Source organism: Triticum urartu, chromosome 3A (assembly GCF_056163025.1).
Source record: "Triticum urartu cultivar PI428250 chromosome 3A, HENAU_Tu73, whole genome shotgun sequence".
NCBI lineage: Eukaryota > Viridiplantae > Streptophyta > Magnoliopsida > Poales > Poaceae > Triticum > Triticum urartu.
The window spans coordinates 268,825,051-268,849,177 of record NC_141875.1 but is presented as its reverse complement, the minus strand read 5'-3'; the positions used below and the strand labels follow the sequence as shown (position 1 = coordinate 268,849,177).

General features: G+C 43.2%; 1 protein-coding gene across 24 annotated transcripts; it reads right to left on the bottom strand.

Moving 5' to 3' along the window:
- Nucleotides 1–19,644: 19,644 nt before the first annotated feature.
- LOC125543997 (putative serine/threonine-protein kinase WNK5) lies at nt 19,645–23,538 on the bottom strand. Of its 24 annotated transcripts, none has more exons than XM_087546900.1 (7): nt 22,840–23,537; nt 22,602–22,692; nt 22,390–22,505; nt 21,533–21,559; nt 20,768–20,823; nt 20,275–20,559; nt 19,645–20,172 (listed from the first exon to the last, which is right to left on the bottom strand). In XM_087546900.1, exons 1-3 carry the CDS (start codon nt 23,227–23,229, stop codon nt 22,432–22,434), a joined length of 555 nt encoding a protein of 184 aa, XP_087403026.1. In that variant the 5' UTR covers nt 23,230–23,537; the 3' UTR covers nt 19,645–20,172; nt 20,275–20,559; nt 20,768–20,823; nt 21,533–21,559; nt 22,390–22,431. The 24 variants fall into 24 exon arrangements, with proteins under 24 accessions (XP_087403026.1, XP_087403022.1, XP_087403025.1 ...); XM_087546896.1 differs by having other exon boundaries at nt 20,768–21,161; nt 22,840–23,536; XM_087546899.1 differs by having other exon boundaries at nt 21,500–21,559; nt 22,840–23,535.
- Nucleotides 23,539–24,127: the final 589 nt, after the last annotated feature.

Here is a 24,127-nt window from a genome sequence, read left to right as displayed (position 1 = left end):
CATTCATCAAGTTGACCTTGGCGTGCTTGGGGTTATCCTTGACCACAGCTGTACTTGCCGATCTCACAGGAGGAGGAGGGAGACGCCTCTGATTGAAGCATTTGTTGGCATAGTGACCCTTCTGTTGGAACTTGTTGCACGTGACCTCTGAAAGCGGACGGTGATACAGTGCACTCGATCTTGGAGCTTGAGACGAAGTCTTGTTCTGAAAGCCAGGGTTGGGTGGGTGGGAAGATCCACTGCCACCTTTTCTCTTCTATTGATACGGCTGACAGAATGGAGGAGGAGGAAGCCAATACTTCTGCTGCTTAGCCACTTGAGTAGAGGAAGAAGGAGTAGCATCTCTGACTCGCTTCTTGGAAGCATCACACATCAGTTGAGCAGCCTCTTGCTTCAATGCCATGTTGTAAAACTCATCGTACCTCAAGGGCTCAAAGAGAACAAGAGCTAACTGGATTTCTTCTCTAAGACCACCCCTGAACTGATATATCATGCTCTTCTCGTCAGGGACGTCCTGCTTAGCAAAGCGGGCGAGCTCCTGAAACATCTTGTTGTAGTCATAGACAGACATAGAGCCTTGCTTCATGTTGCGGAATTCCTCACGCTTGCTTTCAACCACGCTTTGAGGAATATGATGAGCTTTGAAGTCTTGACGGAATTCATCCCAGGTAATCACACGGCCTCCTCTGGAATCTTTGTACTACTGAAACCATTCTGCAGCTTGGTCTTTGAGTTAGAAGGAAGCGAACTTGACAAAGTCCTCAGGCCTGACGTTACTGCACTCGAAATGCTTGCACAAGTCCACGAGCCAATCATCAGCGTCAGTTGCCTCAACGCAATTGCTGAAGGTCTTTGGCTGGTTAGAAAGGAACTGGTTGAGTGTAGCAAAGTGATTCTGATTGTTGCCCTGGTTGCCTTGGTTGCCTTGGTTCGCTTGGTTGCGCTCTTGGAGAATTTGCATGATCAGCTGCGTGTTTGCATTGGTAGCGGCCATCATAGCTTGCCATGCCTCCGGAGGTGGAGGTTGTGGTGGCGGATCAGGATTCGGAGTCATGCGCGTTGGAGGAGCCATCCTGAAGAGGTTGACATCCATTAGCACATTGATTGACAAATATTGAATCTGAATCCAACAAGATGAAATTGCAACATATAGTCTTCACATCCGAACAAAATGAACGAATGCATTCCAATTGAAATGGTCACATATCCATAAATTGAGAAGCCACTTAGAATTGAGATAGAAGAAAAATCAACAAGGTACGAAACAAGAACGAATACTCGGTAAGGATCACCCAATCTCAAACCAAATATCCGTGGAAGAAGAACTAGAGCTACAAGAATTCCCACCTATGAAACTCCTGAACCTTTCCGGTTATGCAATCAGGTGTTGGGGATACAGGGGAAGCATAATATCTCACCCAAATCTAGCAAATCCTACATCCAGCTGTATCCATCCTTCAACACATAACCGAGAAAAACTTCGGAAATCATCTACCTCAACCTTCGAAAAGCATCTGTTATACAAGTTATGGCAATACTCCCAAACTCACCAACAACTGCATAAAAGAGATTTTCGATGTCGGTGAACTAAACTCAGGTATTCTAGAACTGCAACGATAAAATTGTGACGACAACACCTTGGAGCTCAACTCCCCGGGACACTGCCACAACCCCTAAATGACAGCAGGCACCAAGAACAATGTTCGCGTCACAAATCGATCGAAACGATTCCAAGATACCCGTGTGATCCTAAATTTTTTTAGTGAAATTTGAGAAGAGAAGAGTCAAAACTCTACGTCGGGATGCCTTACCAGAGCGATGAAGGGACTGGGAGTAAAAAGAATTCCTAAACTCTCCGATATATAATTCCTAACTGACTCAAAACATTTTTCTAGACTCAACTCGTCTGCTAATTCGATCAAGCAATGGGGCTCCTAAGGTTGTGGAAGGCTCTGATTACCAACTTGTAACGCCCTCGATGTGGCTATATCTCCTACGTGTCGAAGCACGACTTAGAGTCATAACCGCATTGAAAGCAATGTCGCAAGTAAGGTAATCTTCACAACAACCCATGTAAATAGATAATAAGGGGAAAGGTACATAGTTGGCTTACACTCACCACGTCACACAAAGTACACAAATAGCATTACAACATCCAATACACTCATGGTCCGACTACGGTACCAAAATAAAAGATCAACCCCAACAAGCGACATGGTCCCGATCGCCCCAACTGGGCACCACTACTGATCATCAGGGAAAGACACATAGTAACAGCGTGAGTCTTCGTCGAACTCCCACTTGAGCTCAAGAGCATCATCTGGAACGGAGTCATCGGGCCCTGCATCTGGTTTGGAAGTAATCTGTGAGCCATGGGGACTCAGCAATCTCGCACCCTCGCGATCAAGACTATTTAAGCTTATAGGAAAGGTAAGGTAATATGTGGAGCTGTAGCAAGCGACTAGCATATATGGTGGCTAACCTGTTTGCAAAAGAGAGCGAGAAGAGAAGGCAAAGCACAAACGAAGAACTATAGAACATCCTGTGGCAAACATTAATCCAACACCGTGTTCACTTCTCGTACTCCGCCGAGAAGAGACCATCACGGTAACACATGCAGTTGATTCATTTTAATTAAGTTAAGGTTCAAGTTATCTACAACCGAACATTAACAAATTCCCATCTGCCCATAACCGCGGGCACGACTTTCGAAAGTTCAAATCCCTACAGGGGAGTCCCAACTTAGCCCATGACAAGCTCTCATGGTCAACGAAGGATATACCTTCTCCCGAGACATTCCAATCAGACTCGGCATCCTGGTTCTACAAGACAACTTTGACAAGTTAAAACAAATCCAGCAACACCGCCCGAATGTGCCGACAAATCCCGATAGGAGCTGCACATATCTCGTTCTCAGGGCACACTCAGATTGTCCAAACTTCCGGTAGGCCAGCCCAGAGTTGCCCCTGGTGGCCACCGGCTGCTGACAAGGTGGACCAACACTCAGAGGAGCACTGGCCCGGGGGGTTTAAATAAGATGACCCTTGGGCTCCGGAAACCCAAGGGAAAAAGAGGCTAGGTGGCAAATGGTAAAACCAAGGTTGGGCATTGCTGGAGGAGTTTTATTCAAGGCGAACTGTCAAGGGGTTCCCATTATTACCCAACCGCGTAAGGAACGCAAAATCCGGGAACATAACACCGATATGACGGAAACTAGGGCGGCAAGAGTGGAACAAAGCACTAGGAAAAAGGCCGAGCCTTCCACCCTTTACCAAGTATATAGATGCATTAAGATAACAAGATAATATAATGATATCCCAACAAGAAAATAATGTTCCAACAAGGAACGGTCTCCAATCTTCACCTGCAACTAGCAACGCTCTAAGAGGGGCTGAGCAAAGCGGTAACATAGCCAATCAATGGTTTGCTAGGACATGGTGGGTTAGAGGTCTGACATGGCAATTTGGAAGGCATGATAAGCAAGTGGTAGGCATCATAGCATAGGCATAGCAAAAGAGCGAGCATCTAGCAAAGCAAAGATAGAAGTGATTTCGAGGGTATGATCATCTTGCCTGCAAAGTTGTCAGAGTTGACTGGATCCTCGAAAGCAAACTCAACAGGCTCCTCGTTAGAGAACTCGTCTCCCGGCTCTACCCAAACAAGACAAACAAGCAAAAGGAACACAATCAACCACGTGCAAAGCTCAAACAACATGATGTAAACATGGTATGCTATGTGGGATGCGATATGCGATGCATATGCAAGATTTGACAAGGAATGATTGAACCTGGCCTCAACTTGGAAATCCAAGTGTGCCACTGGAAAGGTGAGGTGATTTCGGTTGAGATCTATATAAAGAACACCGGAATCGGATGCACGGTTTGGAAATGGCAAGCAAAACAAATATGGCACCGGTCTGCGATAAACAGCAAGTAGCCATCTAAATGCATCAAGATAATTATGCTACAGCACTCAAACATGACAACAAAATAAATGGCAGGGATCCACTCATGAAGCTTGACTAAAGATGAACACTGAGCTACGGCCAATTCATCCATTAACAGGTTCAAACAAGCATGGCAAAAGAGCAATTGATAAACAGGTTTCAGATAGTGAAATTAACACTAGTCTGGAATTTCAGATCAGGTAGCACAATTTCGAGCATGAAAACTATATGCTACAGTAACTTAACATGGCAAAGCAAGGCATGGCATGGAGCTACTCAAAGAGCTTAACAAAAGTACCTTAGTGACCTTGAGCCAAAAGGGATCAGAAAATACAATTGCAAGCATGTGAACATGGCAAAAACATAATCAGATCTCAGACTTAGAGAAAAACTGGAGCATGCAAATCTATTAACGAGTAGGCATGTTTACGAGCTCGATGCACTCACTACGGAGCAAGGCATGACAATCTAAGCATACACCCATCAAGAATACATATTATATAAGCTAGACATGGCAAGAACAACAACATAGCATGCATGGATCAACAACAACATCCTCGGCAAAATCGCTAACAAGTAGACAATCTGCCAGGATTCATGAAATAGCAAAAGTAGAGCTCGATTGACTCAAGCTAGGTTGCTCCATAATTGAAAACAAAGACATGGATGGATAGAGCACCACAAGATTAACAAATCATCCTTACTGATCATCCTCAAAAGAGGCACGGATCACTAGGAAACAACATGGACATATGGCATATTGACAAAAACAGATCAAGGACTTTGAGAAATCCTAAGTCCCTGAATGCACCACTTTGCAAGCTTGTGCTAGTCACCACACATATCACAAAAATACATGTATAGCACCTTTGTAAATATGGCAAAGCATATAACAAAACTCATGTAGAACTCAGGAGCATATCATGCACAGATTAATCATGGCAAAAATGACAAATAGCTATTTGGTCCAGCAGATCTAAAAATTAACTCAAATAGCTCTCATCCAACAGAATTTCGGGCATCAAGATGAGCTGAAATTTAAATTATGCAATGAGATGAAATGATGTACTCTCTGAGACGAACATTTTGATATTCTACACGCGCAAAACGGAGCTACGGGTCTGGAGATATAGCATGATGAAAAATGCAATTTAATTAGGGTTTGGGACAAAAGTCAACCGATCCAAAATCCTCAGATGCAGATTCGGATCGGCGTGGAAGTCGAGGTCGCAGGGGTTTCGCCGGAGTTCGTTGGGGAGGACGCCGGACTTGCGTGGAGGAGGCCGGCGGCTTGCCGGACGACGAGGGAGGTCGGAGAGGATGACGGGGCGACGCCAGCGAGGTAGAGGATGACCGGTGGCGTCAGCGGCTCGCGGTGGCCAGAGCTTGCGGCGGCGAGGCGCGCGTCGCCGGCGGGCGGCGGAGCGGCGTCGGAGGCGGCGACTGGCGCCGGGCGGAGGAGGAAGACGACCCCGGGCGGCAGCGGGTGGCGATGGGCCTCGGGGGCCCGACCTGGGCCTCCCGGGCCGGAGCGGCGGCGGCGGGACGAAGGCCACGTGTCGTGCGCCGATTGGCGCGGGCGTGGCGGCGGGAAGCGTCCGGTTAGGCGGCGGACATGTCCGGCGGCGGGGCGGGGGGCGATATTTAGGGTTTTGGGGGTAGAGGAGATCCGGGAATTTCGGAGGGGGTCTATATATAGGCATAGGAGGAGCTAGGAGAGTGCAAATGAGGTGCGGTTTTCGGCCACACGATCGTGATAGAACGCTCTAGATGATGGAGAGGGTTTAGGTGGGTTTTGGGCCAAATTGGAGGGGTGTTGGGCTGCAACACACACGAGGCCTTCTCGGTCCCTCGGTTAACCGTTGGAGTATCAAACGAAGTCCAAATGGTACGAAACTTGACAGGCGGTCTACCGATAGTAAACCAAGGCCGCATGACAAGTTTCGGTCCAATCCGGAAATGTTTAACCCCCACACACGAAAAGAAGGTAGAAAGGACCACCGGAGGAGATAGGAGCGCCGGAATGCAAAATGGACAACGAGAAAAATGCTCGGATGCATGAGACGAACACGTATGAAAATGCAATGCACATGATGACATGATATGAGATGCATGACAACAACAACACACGGAGACAAAAATATGAACCCGAGGAAATAAAATAACTTAGCGCCGGAAACGGCAAGAGTTGGAGTACATATTAGGTAAATTACATCCGGGGTGTTACATTTTTTCCCAGGATCTTACCTGACTCGTCTTATTTTCTCGGAGTTACTCTTAAATTCATTTTCCAAGTTTGACGTAAGAATGAGTTATCATCAGTCAAATGCCTTCTCCAAGATTTTTCACATTCTTTTCATCATTGTTTCAACCTTTCTAATTTCCATTCCAGAGTGCCTCAACAACTCAAGGTGGTGTTTCTCATCGTCATTCTCGGATTTTGAAGACCGAAGAGGAGTTCCTCTTAAATTCCTACCCATTCTTCGAAAGATTCACGGTTCTAGCTTTATGCCATCCTCTCATAATTGTTTTGATTGTAAAAAAATTCTTTTCACCAATCCGGAGCAATTAAAGATTCTTTTCAGTTTGATTCTCCGAAGGCCATCATTTCGGGTTTATTCATCCTCAGCTTTCAGCTATGGTTCTCCAAATCTTACCGGTGCATCATTCAATTATTCTCTAATCAGCTCATGATCTCTTCGTTCACTTGTATCTAAATTCTCTCAAGTATCTTCATTCGTTTTCCAATTCTACCCAGTGATTTGTGCCTTTGCTACTTTCATTTTCAATTCATACGGTGGTTCGTTCAAGATTTTTCTTCCTTCTTATCATATCAATTTATTCGTTGTTTCAATCATATCGGTGGTTCGTTGAAGACCTTCTCAAGTTTGCGCTATATCTCTCTTAATCCTTTCTACGAGAGTAAGTAGTATGCCGAATCCGTTGCTTGTCATCAATTTAAATTGGTGAAGGATACACATAACATAATTCTTATTCTTGTTTCATCCAAATGATTCAATTCCTTATTCCGGAGGTTCATCAAAATTCTTGATCTCATTTGTTCATCCTTCTTTCCGGAGTTCCAAGTTTTCTCGGCTATACCATCATGAAGCTCAATCAAATCATTGCTAGGATTCACCTTGTGTTTTCAACTTCTCTTTCTTTATATCATCCTTTTATTTTCGGAGTTCTTCATGGAGGCTCAACATGGTGGTTCGTCAAGGATTCTTTTCATTCTTCAATTTGTTCTTCAAGTTCTCTCTCGAAGCTAAGGTCCGCCAAAAAACACTTCAATTATTATTCACCATGCATTCCAAATGTGCAATTCTTTCTATCTTATCTTTTGAGATGGTGTTATGTCATTTTGACGGCTCCCTTCATGTTTCATGATTCACAAGTTGGCCGAAATGACATATTTTAAACCCATCATTTTCAATTTGTTCATGACATCCTTTGCAAACCATCAATTTCTTCGTTGGAGGTTATCTTGGTATAGATTTCACCTAAAGCCTTCCATTGGGAATGTTGCTCTTTGTGATGATTACCTATGATCCAAGTTTTTCTTATCACCTCGGTGGAAGAATCTTTCTATCTTTTCTAGATCTCAATCAAATCTTTTTTCCCGTGAGTGGCAGGTTGTCACCTCATAATTTTGAGATGTATTTCATAAGCCCATATCAAGCTTATCCTTTCGTTATTGATAATCCAACAACTCCTTTCTAGCATTTGTTGTAAGCGTGCTCTCTCAAGATCTTGTTTCCCTCTATTCATTCCATTCCATTCTTTCATTTCTTCTGGAGGCAAGTGATGTTGCTCTTTTCAATCATCATCTCGAATCGCGAGGATCGTGTTCTTTTCGTGCTTATCCATTCAATCGGAGTGTCGTGCACTCTATTCAAGTTCTCCCATCTTATCAAGTTTTGCATCCCTTCTCAACCGGAGTGCCGTCTGGAATCTTTCTTACCCTTGTGCCATTCTTTCAATAGTGCCGGAGGCAGTGTGTTGTTGATCTCATCAAATATCCTCTCATCTTGTCAAGATCATGTTCAATTCCTTCCATTTACAGCCGGAATGCTACCCAAATTATATCATTCTTATTCCTTCTCTATCTTGTTTTAACCGGGGTGTTGTGGCTATCATTTCTCTTCTAACCAGGGTCTCATCCAAGTGCTTTCGTTTTGCCAAGTTCATATTCTATGCCTTCCTTTTCCAACCAGAGTGTTGTCGTAATTGATTTTGATCATTCCTTGTACATCTCGTTTCATCCGGAGTGCTTGCATGTACTTCTTGTCCATTGCAACCCTTTTTCTTATGTCTTTCAACCTACAAGGTTCTAGTAATGTTCCTTGTTCCTCTTTTCTAACGGAGTGTTTTCAACTTTGTTCATCTACATTGTTCTCTTTCTTTCAATTTGTCCAACCTCGCAAGGTTCATTGGTTTCACTCATTTGTCAAAGAAGCAACTTAGTTTTACCTCTTCTCTTCCTCTTCTGTTTCTCTCCGGTGCCATCCTAGATCTTGGGACGAGATCCTCTCGTAGTGGTGGAGTGTTGTAACGCCCCGACACCCATGCGCCAGGTGTCTTCCAGTTATTCATTATTGTTGCCTTGTCATTTGCTTGCGTGTTGCATCTTGCCATGTCATCATCCGCATTGCATCATCATGTTTTCAAAACTTGCATCTGTCCCGGTCTCCCCGTTCTTTCCGTTGTCCGTTCTGAGTCCAGACACATTCGCACGCGCCCGTGGCACGTCCAAAATAGTATTTTATAAGTAGCAAGAAAATGATCTCGGAATGGGATGAAAGTTGGCGTGCGGTGTTTTTTTGTTGTCAGTAGGACGCCTGCCAAGTTTCATCTCGTTCGGAGTCCGTTTGACGCCCCAACAGATAACTATAGCGACAATATAGTCGGTCAAATCGTCGGACATTTTCTGTCTCCGGAAACAGTCGCCGGGCCTCTCTCTCTTCTCTTCTCTCAGCCCAAGGTTTTCTGCATAGTCCACTACCTACCGCTAGGCCCAACCTAACCTCTTTCGTCAGCCCATGGCCCTCCTCGCGCGTGCGATCGGAAGTTGTCCCGAACCCGACCCGGGGAGTCGTCACCGTTGGGTCCGGATCATCCCCAAACGTCTACAAAACATCACCGTTTTCTTATTTGGATTTCCTAGTCTATTTTTCTCGACCGCTCGATTTTAATTGGAGGGACGGATTAGCCCCTAAACACTCCCTCTTTCCTTATATATACTCCCTAGTCTAAATCTGGACAAAACCCTAACTTCTAGGGGCTTGTCCCATTTCCCCGCCGCCACCTTCCAAATCTTCATCGGGATCCTCCCAGATCCAATTGAGCCAACCCAGAGTCGCCCCGCTCAAATCCCGCAGCCTCGCTCCCAGTCTCTCGCAAGCAGAGCCCCGCTTCTCGTTGTCTCCTGCCTCGCCTCTACTTCAAGCACCGCCGCATCGTCTCCTGCCTCGCCAACAAGTCCCGCTGCCGGCGGCCGCGTCCTGCTCCGTCCCGGCCTCTTCCCCACCATGGCCGCCATCGTCCTGGAGCAAGCTCATCGGCATTCCTTCGTCTTCCTGCGCCTAGCGCCGCCACATATCCGGAGAACGCCCTCCGCCTCGCCGGAGTCCCAGCTCGCCGGAGTAGGCCACCAGCACCTCCGGCCTCCTCTACTTCGCTTCGAGAACCCCAGCGCCAGCCACCGACGAGTCCCTTCCCCCGCCGCCTTCTGTTCCTCATCACCCGGAGTAAGCCGCCGCCCCGTTCGTCTTCTAGCAAGGGGAGGCACCGAGCTCCGTCGCAAGTCCCCTGAGCCGGCCGCCCATCCCCGGATTAGTCCGTTTTGGCGTTCCAAACCGCCGCCGGAGCTCCTCCTTGTCGCCGGTGAGGTGCCCTGCCGCACCTCCTGCGTTTTCTCCTACATCCTCATCTTCCAGCAGTTCTCGCCGCGGCCTGCTCCGTTTGTCGCTGTCTCCGTCAGATCCGACGAGTCCCTGCGCCCCGGCCTCGTCCCGCCCTCTAGGTCGCTGCTCTGCCGCCGGAGACCAAGCTGCAGCCGCGCCTGGCCCCTGCCTCGACCTTCTATCAGCGCTGTGATTTCCTCTGCTTCGTCAGAACAAGAGTGCCCACCTCCAGCGCCCTCCTGGCCGTGTCACGCGTCGTGGCCCAGCTCCTGCCGAGCCACCAGGCCCAGCGCTGCCTCAGCCTCCTACACCGACTGGGCCAAGGCCCGATGTGCGCAGCCCCACTTTTGTCCCCCTGTGCATGTTGGTCCGATTACAGTTTCAATCCATTTTGTTCTTTCCCTGCTGCTGCAATTTTAGCAATTAATCCTAAGACTGCAATTTTTACAGTATAGCCCCTAAACTTCATGCATATCATATCTCACAAACCGCGCATCGAATTAAAACAAGTTATATATGGAAAATGCTTAGAATCTTGTCTAATTTCATAATATCCAACTTTCATCCATGTTAAAAATGTTTAAATTGATGTTTTCTTATAATTTACCTAATGCCATGCTAAAATGATTTATTTCATAACTAAATAACCGTAGCTCCAAACCTAACAAACATTATATGTAAATGGGGTAGAAAAATGCCTAGTTTATCATGGTGGCTTTACTTGGCATGTTTAAAAACTCTACAATATGGTTTAGGACAGAACAGTACCAAAATCTAAAATATGCACATGAGGAGTTTCCAGACTTGTTGTTTGTTGTTCCGGCCTCATTTAAACTTGCCTAGATAGGTAGTTTTCTTTTTCTTCACCTCTTGCCATGTTAATCAACATTTAATATTGTTGGGTAATTAAACAAGATCGAACTAAATAACTTGGTTGTGGAGTTTCGTCAATATGCAATAGAGTTGCATATTGAGCTCCACTTAATTTGTAGGATTGTTTGTGCACTTTTTCATGCCATGTATCATTAAACCGGACATGCATCATTCTTGATTGTGCATCATGCCATGTTCATGTGTTGGTTGTTTACTATGTTGTGTGCTTCTTTCTGGTGTTTCTTCTTCAGGTTGGTTCCGTTAACGTCGCATTTGTGAGGATCCGTTCGTCTACGTCCGTTTGTCTTCTTCATGGACTCGTTCTTCTTCCTTGCGGGATCTCAAGCAAGATGACCATACCCTCGAAATCACTTCTATCTTTGCTTGCTAGTTGCTCGCGCTTTTTGCTATGGCACGATACCTACCACTTGTTATATCATGCCTCCCATTTTGCCATGTCAAGCCTCTAACCACCTTCCTAGCAAACCGTCGTTTGGCTATGTTACCGCTTTTGCTCAGCCCCTCTTATAGCGTTGTTAGTTGCAGGTGAAGATGTAGTTTGCTCCATGTTTGGAACATGGATATGTTGGGATATCACAATATCTCTTATTTAATTAATGCATCTATATACTTGGTAAAGGGTGGAAGGCTCAGCCTTATGCCTGGTGTTTTGTTCCACTCTTGCTGCCCTAGTTTCCGTCATACCGGTGCTATGTTCCTTGATTTTGCGTTCCTTACACGGTTGGGTGTTATGGGGACCCCTTGACAGTTCACTTTGAATAAAACTCCTCCAGCAAGGCCCAACCTTGGTTTTACCATTTGCCTCACCACCACCTACCCTTCCCTTGGGTCGGCCAGCCCGAGGGTCATCTTTATTTTAAGCCCCCCCAGCCAGTGCTTGTCTAAGTGTTGGTCCGACCTAGAGTCATTTACAGCGCCACCTCGGGGAAACTTGAGGGTTGGTTTTAGTTGTACGGAGTGCTCATCCAGTGTTGCCCCGAGAACGAGATATGTGCAGCTCCTATCGGGATGTCGGCGCATCGGGCGGTCTTGCTGGTCTTGTTTTACCATTGTCGAAATGTCTTGTAACCGGGATTCCAAGACTGATCGGGTCTTCTCAGGAGAAGGAATATCCTTCGTTGACCGTGAGAGCTTATGATGGGCTAAGTTGGGACACCCCTGCAGGCTTTTGAACTTTCGAAAGCCGTGCCCACGGTTATGGGCAGATGGGAATTTGTTAATATCTGATTGTAGAGAACTTGACACTTAACTTAATTAAAACGCATCAACCGCGTGTGTAGCCGTGATGGTCTCTTTCCGGCGGAGTCCGGGAAGTGAACTCGGTTCTTGGGTTATGCTCAAATGTAAGTAGAGTCAGGATCACTTCTTGATCACTTCTAGTTCACGACCGCGCTTTTCTTCTCTTCTCGCTCTTATTTGTGTATGTTAGCCACCATATATTCTTAGTGCTTGCTGCAGCTCCACCTCACTACCCTTTTCTACTCATAAGCTTAAATAGTCTTGATCTCGCGGGTGTGAGATTGCTGAGTCCTTGTGACTCACAGATACTTCCAAACAGTTGCAGGTGCCGATGATACCAGTGCAGATGACGCAACCCAGCTCAAGTGGGAGCTCGATGAAGATCTTGGTCATTGTTTTGTTTTGTTTCCTTTTCATCAATAGTGGAGCCCAGTTGGGACGATCGGGGATCTAGCATTAGGGGTGGTCTTCTTTTATTTTGGTTCCGTAGTCAGACCTTGATTGTATTCTGGATGATGTAATGCTATATTTATGTATTGTGTGAAGTGGTGATTCTAAGCCAACTCTTTATCCCTCTCTTATTCAGTACATGGGATGTGTAAAGATTACCCCTCTTGCGACATGCCTACTATGCGATTATGCCTCTAAGTCATGCTCCGGCACATGGGAGATATAGCCACATCGTGGGTGTTACAGGTGATCCCGTGTTTGAGCTTAAACTGTTACCTGATACTCTTAAATATGCTTGTCTTGATGAGAAAAAGATATACCCTGTTATTATTAGTGCTAACCTTTCAGAACGTGAAGAAGAGAGATTATTAAAAACTCTGAAGAAGCACCGTGCTACTATTGGGTATACTCTTGATGATCTTAAGGGCATTAGTCCCACTCTATGTCAACATAAAATTAATTTGGAATAAGATGCTAAACCAGTTCGTGATCATCAACGCCGACTGAATCCTAAAATGAAAGAAGTGGTAAGAAAGGAGATACTAAAGCTCCTTGAGGCAGGTATAATTTATCCCGTTGCTGATAGTAAGTGGGTAAGTCCTGTCCATTGTGTCCTTAAGAAGGGAGGTATTACTGTTGTTCCTAATGATAAAGATGAATTGATTCCTCAAAGAATTATTACTGGTTATAGGATGGTAATTGATTTCCGCAAATTAAATAAGGATACTAAAAAGATCATTACCCCTTACCTTTTATCGATCAAATGCGAGAAAGATTATCCAAACATACACATTTTTGCTTTCTAGATGGTTATTCTGGTTTCTCTCAAATACCCGTTTCAGCCAAAGATCAATCAAAGACTACTTTTACATGCCCTTTTGGTTCTTTTGCTTATATACGTATGCCTTTTGGTTTATGTAATGCACCTGCTACCTTTCAAAGATGCATGATGGCTATATTCTCTGACTTTTGTGAAAAGATTTGTGAGGTTTTCATGGACGACTTTTCCTTCTATGGATCTTCTTTTGATGATTGCTTGAGCAACCTTGATCGAGTTTTGCAGAGATGTGAAGAAACTAATCTTGTCTTGAATTGGGAAAGTGCTACTTTATGGTTAATGAAGGTATTGTCCTGGGGCATAAAGTTTCTGAAAGAGGTATTGAAGTTGATAAAGCCAAGGTTGATGATATTGAAAATATGCCATGTCCCAAGGACATCAAACGTATAAGAAGTTTCCTTGGTCATGCTGATTTTTATAGGAGGTTCATCAAGGACTTCTCAAAAATCTCTCGGCCTCTGACTAATTTATTACAAAAAGATATACCATTTGTCTTTGATGATGATTGTGTAGAAGCATTTGAAATACTTAAAAAAGCATTGATCTCTGCACCTATTGTTCAGCGACCTAATTGGAATTTACCCTTTGAAATTATGTGTGATGCTAGTGATTATGATGTAGGTGCTGTTCTAGGACAAAGAGTTGATAAGAAACTAAATGTTATTCAATATGCTAGTAAAACTCTAGACAATGCTCAAAGAAATTATGCTACTACTGAAAAAGAATTCTTAGCAGTTGTATTTGCCTGTGATAAGTTTAGACCTTATATTGTTGATTCTAAAGTAACTATTCACACTGATCATGCTTCTATTAAATGCCTTATGGAAAAGAAAGATGCTAAACCTAGACTTATTAGATGGGTTCTCTTGCTACAAGAATTTGATTTACATATTGTTGATAGAAAAGGAGCTGAGAACCCCGTTGCAGACAACTTGTCTAGGTTAGAAAATGTGCTTGATGACCCACTACCTATTGATGATAGCTTTCTTGATGAGCAATTAAATGTCATAAATACTTCTCATACTGCTTCATGGTATGCTGATTATGCTAATTACATTTTTGCTAAGTTTATACCACCTAGTTTCACATACCAGCAAAAGAAAAAGTTCTTTTATGATTTGAGGCATTACTTTTGGGATGAACGACATCTTTATAAAGAAGGAGTAGATGGTGTTATTAGACGTTGTGTACCTGAGCATGAACAGGAACAGATCCTACGCAAGTGTCACTCCGAAGCTTATGGAGGACACCATGCTGGAGATAGAACTGCACATAAGGTACTGCAATCTAGTTTTTATTGGCCTACTCTCTTCAAGGATGCACGTAAGTTTGTCTTATCTTGTGATGAATGTCAAAGAATTGGTAATATTAGTAGACGTCAAGAAATGCCTATGAATTATTCGCTTGTTATTGAATCATTTGATGTTTGGGGCTTTGACTATATGGGACCTTTTCCTTCCTCTAATGGTTATACACATATTTAAGTTGTTGTTGATTACGTTACTAAGTGGGTAGAAGCTATTCCAACTAGTAGTCTTGATCATAACACTTCTATTAAAATGCTTAAAGAAGTTATTTTTCCAAGGTTTGGAGTCCCTAGATATTTAATGACTGATGGTGGTTCACATTTTATTCATGGTGCTTTCCGTAAAATGCTTGCTAAATATGATGTTAATCATAGAATTGCATCTCCTTATCACCCTCAGTCTAGTGGTCAAGTAGAATTGAGTAATAGAGAACTCAAATTAATTTTGCAAAAGACTGTTAATAGGTCCAGAAAGAATTGGTCCAAGAAACTTGATGATGCATTATGGGCCTATAGAACTATATATAAAAATCCTATGGGTATGTCTCCGTACAAAATGGTCTATGGAAAAGCATGTCACTTACCTCTCGAACTAGAACACAAGGCTTATTGGGCTATTAAAGAACTTAATTATGATTTTAAACTTGCCGGTGAGAAGAGGTTATTTGACATTAGCTCACTTAATGAATGGAGAACCCAGGCCTACGAAAATGCCAAGTTGTTTAAAGAAAAGGTTAAAAGGTGGCATGATAAAAGGATACAAAAGCGTGAGTTTAACGTAGGTGATTATGTATTGCTATACAACTCTTGTTTAAGATTTTTTGCAGGAAAACTTCTCTCTAAATGGGAGGGTCCTTACGTTATCGAGGAGGTCTACCGTTCCGGTGCCATAAAAATCAACAATTTCGAAGGCACAAATCCGAAGGTGGTGAACGGTCAAAGAATCAAACACTATATCTTAGGTAATCCCATAAATGTTGAAACCAATGTTATTGAAACTGTAACCCCAGAGGAATACATAAAGGACACTTTCCGGAATGTTTCATACTCCGAAAAGGAATAGGTATGTGGTACGGTAAGTAAACCGACTCCAAAACAGTTTTTAAGGCAATATTTCTCCGTTTTGGAATATTTAGAAAAATATAAAAATAAGCAGCGGTCCGGAAAGGACACGAGGGCTCCACGAGGGTGGAGGGCGCGCCCCCCTACCTCGTGGGCATCTCGTGTGCTCTCCGGACTCCGTTTTCTTACAGGACACATATTTTGGTTGGTAAAAATTCATTATATAACCTCCCGGGGGTTTTGACTCCCGTATCACGCAAAAATCTCTTGTCTTTGTTTTGAGTTGTCCTGCTACAGACAGAGCAACATGTCATCCCAGGATTCGGAAGGAGAAAGCTATGAGGCGGATTACCTTGCAGATCCTAAGGTATATGGGGATGTGGAGCATTATGGTTGGACCATGGAAGAAGAAGAAGACTATGAACCCAAGGGAAATGAGGAGACGAGCAAAATCACCACCGTCTCCTCCAACAAAGAAGAATTGAGTATCTGGTATGGGTACTCCACTTGGCAACTGCCAAGCTTGGGGGAGTGCCCCGGAATCGTATCACCATCACTTTTATCTTTACCATTTTTCTTAGTTCGATCCTTTTGGTAATATCTTGATCTAGTAGAATAAAAGTACTTAGTATGATCTAGTTCTGAGTTTTGCTTTATTACCCCTCTATGTAATCGAGTCTGTGAGCTATATAATAAATATTAGTTTGAGTCAAGGGCTTGATTATTTTGCCATGATCCTAAGTGAATAAAAGAAAAGAGAAAGAAGTAAAAAGAAACAAAGAGATCATGTGACTCTTGTGGAGAGTAATGAGCTCACATAGAAAGAGTATGATGAATAAAAGTTATTGAGGGTTGACAAACATAGTTTTGGTCATCATTGCAATTAATAGGAAGTAATAAAGAAAGAGAGGTCTTCACATATAAATATACTATCTTGGACATCTTTTATGATTGTGAGCACTCATTAAAATATGACATGCTAAAGAGTTGACATTGGACAAGGAAAACAACGTAATGGGTTATGTTTTCTTACATCTGAGATAAATTATATTGTCTTGGATCCTCCAACATGTTGAGCATGCCTTTCCCCCTCATGCTAGCCAAATTCATTGCACCAAGTAGAGATACTACTTGTTCTTCCAAACACCCTTAAACCAGTTTTGCCATGAGAGTCCACCATACCTACCTATGGATCGAGTGAGATCCATCAAGTAAGTTGTCATCGGTGAAAGCAAGAAAAATTTCTCTCTAAATATGTATGATTGATTGGTGTGGAAGAAATAAGCTTTTATACGATCATGTGATATGGAAGTAATAAAAGCGACATACTGCATAATAAAGGTCCATATCACAAGTGACAATATAAAGTGACGTTCTTTCGCATTAGGATTTTGTGCATCCAACCTTAAAAGCGCATGACAACCTCTGCTTCCCTCTGCGAAGGGCCTATCTTTTACTTTTATCTCCTACATTGCATAAGAATCATGGTGATCTTCACCCTTCCTTTTTACATTTTATCCTTTGGCAAGCACAATATGTTGGAAAGATCTTGGTATATATGGCTAATTGGATGTGAGTTTTCATGAACTATTACTGTTGACATTACCCTTGAGGTAAAACGTTGGGAGGCAAAACTATAAGCCCCTATCTTTCTCTGCGTCCGATTAAAACTCCATACACATAACTATTGCGTTAGTGTCAGCAATTGTGAAAGATTATATGATAGTTGAGTATGTGGACTTGCTGAAAATCTCTTATACATTGACTCTTTCCTATGTTATGATAAATTGCAATTGCTTCAACGACTGAGATTATAGTTTGTTAGTTTTCAATGAAGTTTACGATTCATACTTGATATTGTGATTGAATTATTACTCTAGTATAAGATATCATATGACAAGAATTATATAAGTTGTTGTTCTAAGAATGATCATGATGCCCTCATGTTCGTATTTTATTTTTTATCGACACATTCATCTCTAAACATGTGGACATATTTTTCGATTTCGACTTTTCGCTTGAGGACAAGCGAGGTCTAAGCTTGGGGGAGTTGATACGTCCATTTTGCATCATGCTTTTATATCAATATTTATTGCATCATGGGCTGTTATTACACATTATGTCACAATACTTATGCCTATTCTCTCTTATTTTATAAGGTTTACATAAAGAGGGAGAATGCCGGCAGCTGGAATTCTGGCTGGAAAAGGAGCAAATATTAGAGACCTATTCTGCACAGCTCCAAAAGTCCTGAAACTTCACGGATGATGTTTTCCAAATATATAAAAAACATTGAGCGCAAGAACTTCACCAGGGGGCCACACCCTGCCCACGAGGGTGGGGGGCGCACCCTACCCCCTTGGGCGCGCCCCCTACCTCGTGGGCCCCCTGGTGGCCCTCCGATGACCATCTTCTGCTATATGGACTCTTTCGATGGAAAAATAATCATAAGCCATCTTCTCGGACGAAACTCCGCCGCCACGAGGCGGAACCTTGGCGGAACCAATCTAGGGTTCTGGCGGGGCTGTTCTGCCGGGGAAACATCCCTCCCGGGGAGGGGGGAATCATCGCCATCGTCATCAGCAACGCTCCTCTCATTGGGAGAGAGCAATCTCCATCAATATCTTCATCAGCACCATCTCATCTCAAAACCCTAGTTTATCTTTTGTATCCAATCCTTGTCTCCAAGTCCGGGATTGGTGTTAGTAGGTTGCTAGTAGTGTTAATTACTCCTTGTAGTTGATGCTAGTTGGTTTAATTGGTGGAAGATCATATGTTCAGATCCTATATGCACATTAATACCCATCTTATTATGAACATATTTATGCTTTCTGAGTAGTTACTTTTGTTCCTGAGGACATGGGAGAAGTCTTGCTATTAGTAGTTATGTGAATTTGGTATTCGTTCGATATTTTGATGAGATGTATGTTGTCTCTCCTCTAGTGGTGTTATGTGAACGTCGACTTCATGACACTTCACTATTATTTGGGCCTAGAGGAAGGCATTGGGAAGTAATAAGTAGATGATGGGTTGCTAGAGTGACAGAAGTTTAAACCCTAGTTTATGCGTTGCTTCGTAAGGGGTTGATTTGGATCCATATGTTTCATGCTATGGTTAGGTTTACCTTAATACTTGTGTTGTATTTGCGGATGCTTGCAACAGAGGTTAATCATAACTGGGATGCTTGTCCAAGTAAGGGCAACACCCAATCACCGGTCCACCCACATACCAAATTATCAAAGTACCGAACGCGAATCATATGAACGTGATGAAAACTAGCTTGACGATATTCCCATGTGTCCTCGGGAGCGCTTTACATCATATAAGAGTTTGTCCAGGCTTGTCCTTTGCTACAAAAAGGATTGGGCCACCTTGCTACACCTTATTTACTTTTGTCACTTGTTGCTCATTACAAATTATCTTATCACAAAACTACCTGCTACCACTTATTTCAGTACTTGCAGAGAATACCTTGTTGGAAATCGCTGATCATTTCCTTCTGCTCCTCGTTGGGTTCGACACTCTTACTTATCGAAAGGACTATGATAGATCCCCTATACTTGTGGGTCATCACTAGATAGTACTAGAGATGCGAGCCTAAGACACAGACGGATTCACATACTAAACACACAAGAACAATGTCAGATTTGGAATGATGGGGTTGTCGCCAATAATATGCGTGGAAGAAAGACCACACACACACGAGGAGTCAAAGTGATGCTCGATCTCGTATTGCGAACGAGTGTTCCCTTTGTGCACCACAACACACCGATAGCTGTACTACTACAGCAACATGAACAGTCAGAGTCCACAGCTGAAGAAGCGTTTAGGTAGGAGCCAAATATTCCAAACGGCCTGTATTTACCTTTTTTCAGGAGAACAACGGATTAGCAAAATCACTTCCCAACAAGATCCAACCAAAACAAACTAGTAAACATGCACATACAACGCACGTTTCAAACTTAAACTAAGTATCATAAGTATATATAGACAAAACATGAAATATTCCAAAAATATATGGTCAAATAAATACAGTGTTGCAATCATTGTGGATTTTTGGTCGCGTTGCTGGACAATAACGAATGTTGTTTCACACATTCGGTGTTCTTATAGGTTGTAAGATAATATCAAATCTACCAATCCTTCCATCACAAAATCTACTGATTTTGCAGACGCATTTTCCTTTTCCTTCCATGGAGCCCTAGCATTTCATGATTGAATTGTCAGCTATATAAAAATTATATAGACATGACAGTCCATCAGCTACGTAGAATGGCCTCCGTGAGCATCACTCATACCCAAATTGGCTGGCACAAATCTCCGAAAAAAAATTGTCTAGCACAAGTGGGGTCAAAACTGCAGCTTCTGCACCGCCTTCTACCTCCTTGAAACGAATAAGTGTATTCAAATAGATGACCGCCTTGCCATCCAGTGTTTGAACTCGCCTAGTGATGACATGTTTATTTTATTGCTCTACCCCCACAAGAGTCAAATGAGGCATACTGTTCATAGTTGCAGTTTGTCCGACAACCTGAAAATTTCAACAAAGTACTTAATCGTAGAACTGCATTTTCAACAATTTAGTTGCAATTCACTTTTCTTAAGTGGCCAAGACTGTTAATTTATAGACAACCTGAAAGTGTTCAGAAGTTTCATACATCCTCATGCTCTATGCCCAAATGTATATTGATAATTCAACCAGTTCCCGCTATCATTGAGTTATTACTTAAGCACCAAAAGGAGTCCCACTTCCACCTTCAATCAAATAAGCATACAGGGCTTGAAACTAAGATAGCTGGGAATCCTAGTATTAGGACCAGACGTTAACTTATTAGCAATGTAAGTAGTATCCCAGATAGTACTTGAAATCTCCATGCCTCCCAAGTCCCAACCAGTGCAACTCCTTTTGTTTCATTGCCTGCAGTGTTAAAGGACATTGCTGTGAATTCGACTGAGCTCATGCATTGGTTCAAATGGATCAACATGTAGAACTTGCAGTGCATGACAAGCCTCTAGAATCCAAATGTTATGAAACCAATTTACCTATTTTTTAAGCTTGTCTGAATAGTCATTTTACTAAAAATGTGAAGAAAATGAAAAATGGATAAAATTTTGACGACACTCACCACATCCAGTTTCCATGAATAACCGTGAAGCCAAAGATGTTGATCAGCAATTGCATCTAAAATGTAGCACACACATAAAGCAAAATAATTAGTATTTTGCATCTTGGGGCATCATTAGTAAGCAAAGCAAAAGGATGGACTAAGCAAGTCTTCACAATCCAAGTTGTGGGGGAGCATGAACCAGATATTAGGAGGGGCCAAAATGAGTGTATGACATAAAAAAGGCTAGGGTGATCAGAGACACCAGAGGGTTAGTAGAACGATTAGCAGAAATATAAGCATATTTGGTAAAATTTCCTCTAGGAAGGGAGGTGGGGGCAAGGAGCAGTAGTGTCCCGCCTATGCTCCACCACTGCATCCAAGGTTATCCCTTTGTACATTTCACTGAACTATTCTGCAAAACATGAAGGACGAATATTTTATCAGCATGGATAATTGCTATGAAAGAAAGATTTTGTACACACAATTCCATTGTTCCGCTAGTAAAGGTATCTTAAGTGATAGGAAATTGATTATATTTTTCTTAGAATGCACATCATCATGGTGAGTCCTCGATTTGCTGCACTCCCTCAATGCAAGTTGTACAAATACAAAATGGCACGTGATAGAAAAATAAAGGGGGTGTTGAACAATCTGAACATACACTCATACACATATGCGCAGTAAAGTTATACAAAACAAATAAATTTTTTTATTATCTACATCTTCTTAGTTAGATATATAAGAGAATACCATCACAAGTACTTGAGAAACTCAAGATTCAACCTGACATCATCCAAGCTCCTGATTTGGCTGTACAAAAGTTAACAGAAATGAGCTAAACAAGAAACCGAGCAAAGCTTTAAAGTGCAAACAACTACTTATGATTCTCCCCTTTCTGAATAAATTAACCAACTATGCACTGTAATTACTCCGAAATTTGACTGCTATTTTTATATCTGATACAAAAAAATCATTTAGAACTAGAACAATATTGACACTTTAGATTTCCAAACAGTCATAAAGGGAAGATTTTTAAACACCCATACTATATTTATTCTATGTTCACATTGAAATGGTGGTGGTTCTTGAAATTGCTTGTCATATGGGGGGTCACAAAACAGCAACACAGATTCTTGAAATTTGTGCCTTCTAAATAATGCATCTGACAAGAACATAAAATTGGGTTCACTTACAGGGGGTAAATTGGTTGTATTTGGACAGCAGCAGGAAAAGACTTGCACTCTTCTGAAAAAAGATCTATGCATGTTTCTCTGCAATGGAATCTACAAGTTGTACATCCTTTCTAACTGCTCATCAACGACATTGCGAGGGAGCAATTTGTCAGGTAATGTATGGCAATGGAATCTACAAGTTGTACATCCTTTCTAACTGCTCATCAACGACACTGTGAGGGAGCAATTTGTCAGGTAATGTATGTGTCAGATGCTCCAACACTGAGGTTAAAACATCATCTAATACTTTCTGTACAACGAAGTACATTTTGCATCAAAAATATTTTTTGCTTACAATGCTGTAAAATGTTTAACAAAAAATAGCTACCGATTATGAGAACCTGACTAATGGTTTTGTATAATCAGCATAGAGAAATTATACTACAAAGAGTGAAGTGTTAAACCAACCTCCACTCTAGGTTGTCAGTATAGCAGCTAGCTTCCACCAAGTTAACAATTAGACGGAGAAGCTCCAACTGCCTGCCTCTGGCATGCAACACCACAAAAGATGGCGCCCGCTGAATCTGAGTTTGCAATTCTCGTCACACAGCAGATATGTAACAAAATCTAACACTAAAGAAAAGTAAGCCTCAAAGAACAAAGAGTTGCATTCCTCTCACCTGAATCGCTTTGCATGATACCGAGAAAATTCACGATCTCTGCCAAGTCTGCAGAACCCCAACCATCAGCACCAGGTACAAGCAAGCATTCCTAATCCGGTACGATGAAAAGGGTGGACCAAGAACCGTACGTTAGATCCTACTGTTGTCCTCGTCGCCGTTGAGGCTGTCCGAACCAAGAAGTGTGCGAGGATAGGCAATTAGCTAGGCGAGCGAGATTGATTGGCGCAGGTATTACATGGCCGGTGTTGCCGTTGCTGAAGACGTTGCTGCAAGTACGGTCGCGGTGGATGATGCAGGGGTCGCGGGTGTGGAGGTGGTCAAGGCCCTCAAGGAGCGCCCACTTCTTGAGCGCTCTGACGGAGACGTGCTTGTGGCGGTCGAAATACTCGCGGAGGCTCGCCGAGTTGCAGACCTCGGTGATGAAGTTCAGCACGCCAGCGTCGTGGTCGAGCCAGACCTCTTGGAAGCCTATGATGTGGTCACGATGGAGGGAGCGGAGAAGGCGCACCTCGGCATGGCGGCGGTCGACCATGGCGGGGTCCAGCGCGCGCAGGCGCACCCGGTTCCACGCCACCTCGATGCACTCCTCCTGGTCGAACCTTCTTGACGGAGCCCATCCCGGCATGGCCGCGTACCGCCCGAACCGCCCGGTCGGGTCCACCTCCTGAAACGCCTCCTCGTTGCTGCTGTTCCTCCTGCCGCCGATGACGGGGTGGTGCTGCTGCTACGGCGGCGCGACCACGGTGGATTTGGGGGCATGCGAAACGGGCGGGTGGGCGAGGGCGGAGCAGAGCTGAGACCGCGATTTGGGAAGGTTGGGACGCGCTAATTGGGGATGGGATTAGATGTGAGAGGTTAGCGCTAATTGAGGGTGTGATTACGTCGTTGCCAAACCAACCTTTCCTCCGCTCGCTAGTGGCAGAGTTTTCGTCCGTCCAGAATAAAATGCTAAGCGTACTTTTGATGTAGGTTTGTGCAATCTTGACGGTTAGATCAAATTATGTTATCTGATCGGGAGGCTATAATTTTTCTGTGTTGTTCTTTGTAGCTTAGGCTGGGTGCACGTAGCGATGAATATGTTTGCTTGTTTAATAGTAGTAGAGATGTGACTTGTCAATTTTTTTCTTTGTGGAAACCGTAACTTGCCAACTTAGGGGCGGTTTGGTTTTAGGACTAGTATTGCCACACTTTACCACACATTTTTTGCCAAACTTGTCTAAAATTAATTCATCAAAATGAAAGTCACAAGTTGGCAAGCCTAAAGGAACATTGCCACACCTTTTGTGTTTATGCCATGTGGGGTCTAAATGTGGTTCTTAGATGTGGCAATTTTTGCCAAACCAAACAGTCCCTTCGTACGCCAAAAGTGTGCGTGTATCTACTCTGAGTTTTTTAATCCTTCCAAACAAGCACTAGTAATCTTCTTTTTTTTGCTGGCAAACAATCCTTCTCCACGAAATGTCTTTTGGTATTTCTTTCCTATAAACCAGACAAGGAAACCGAACCAAGATTGCAACTTGCTG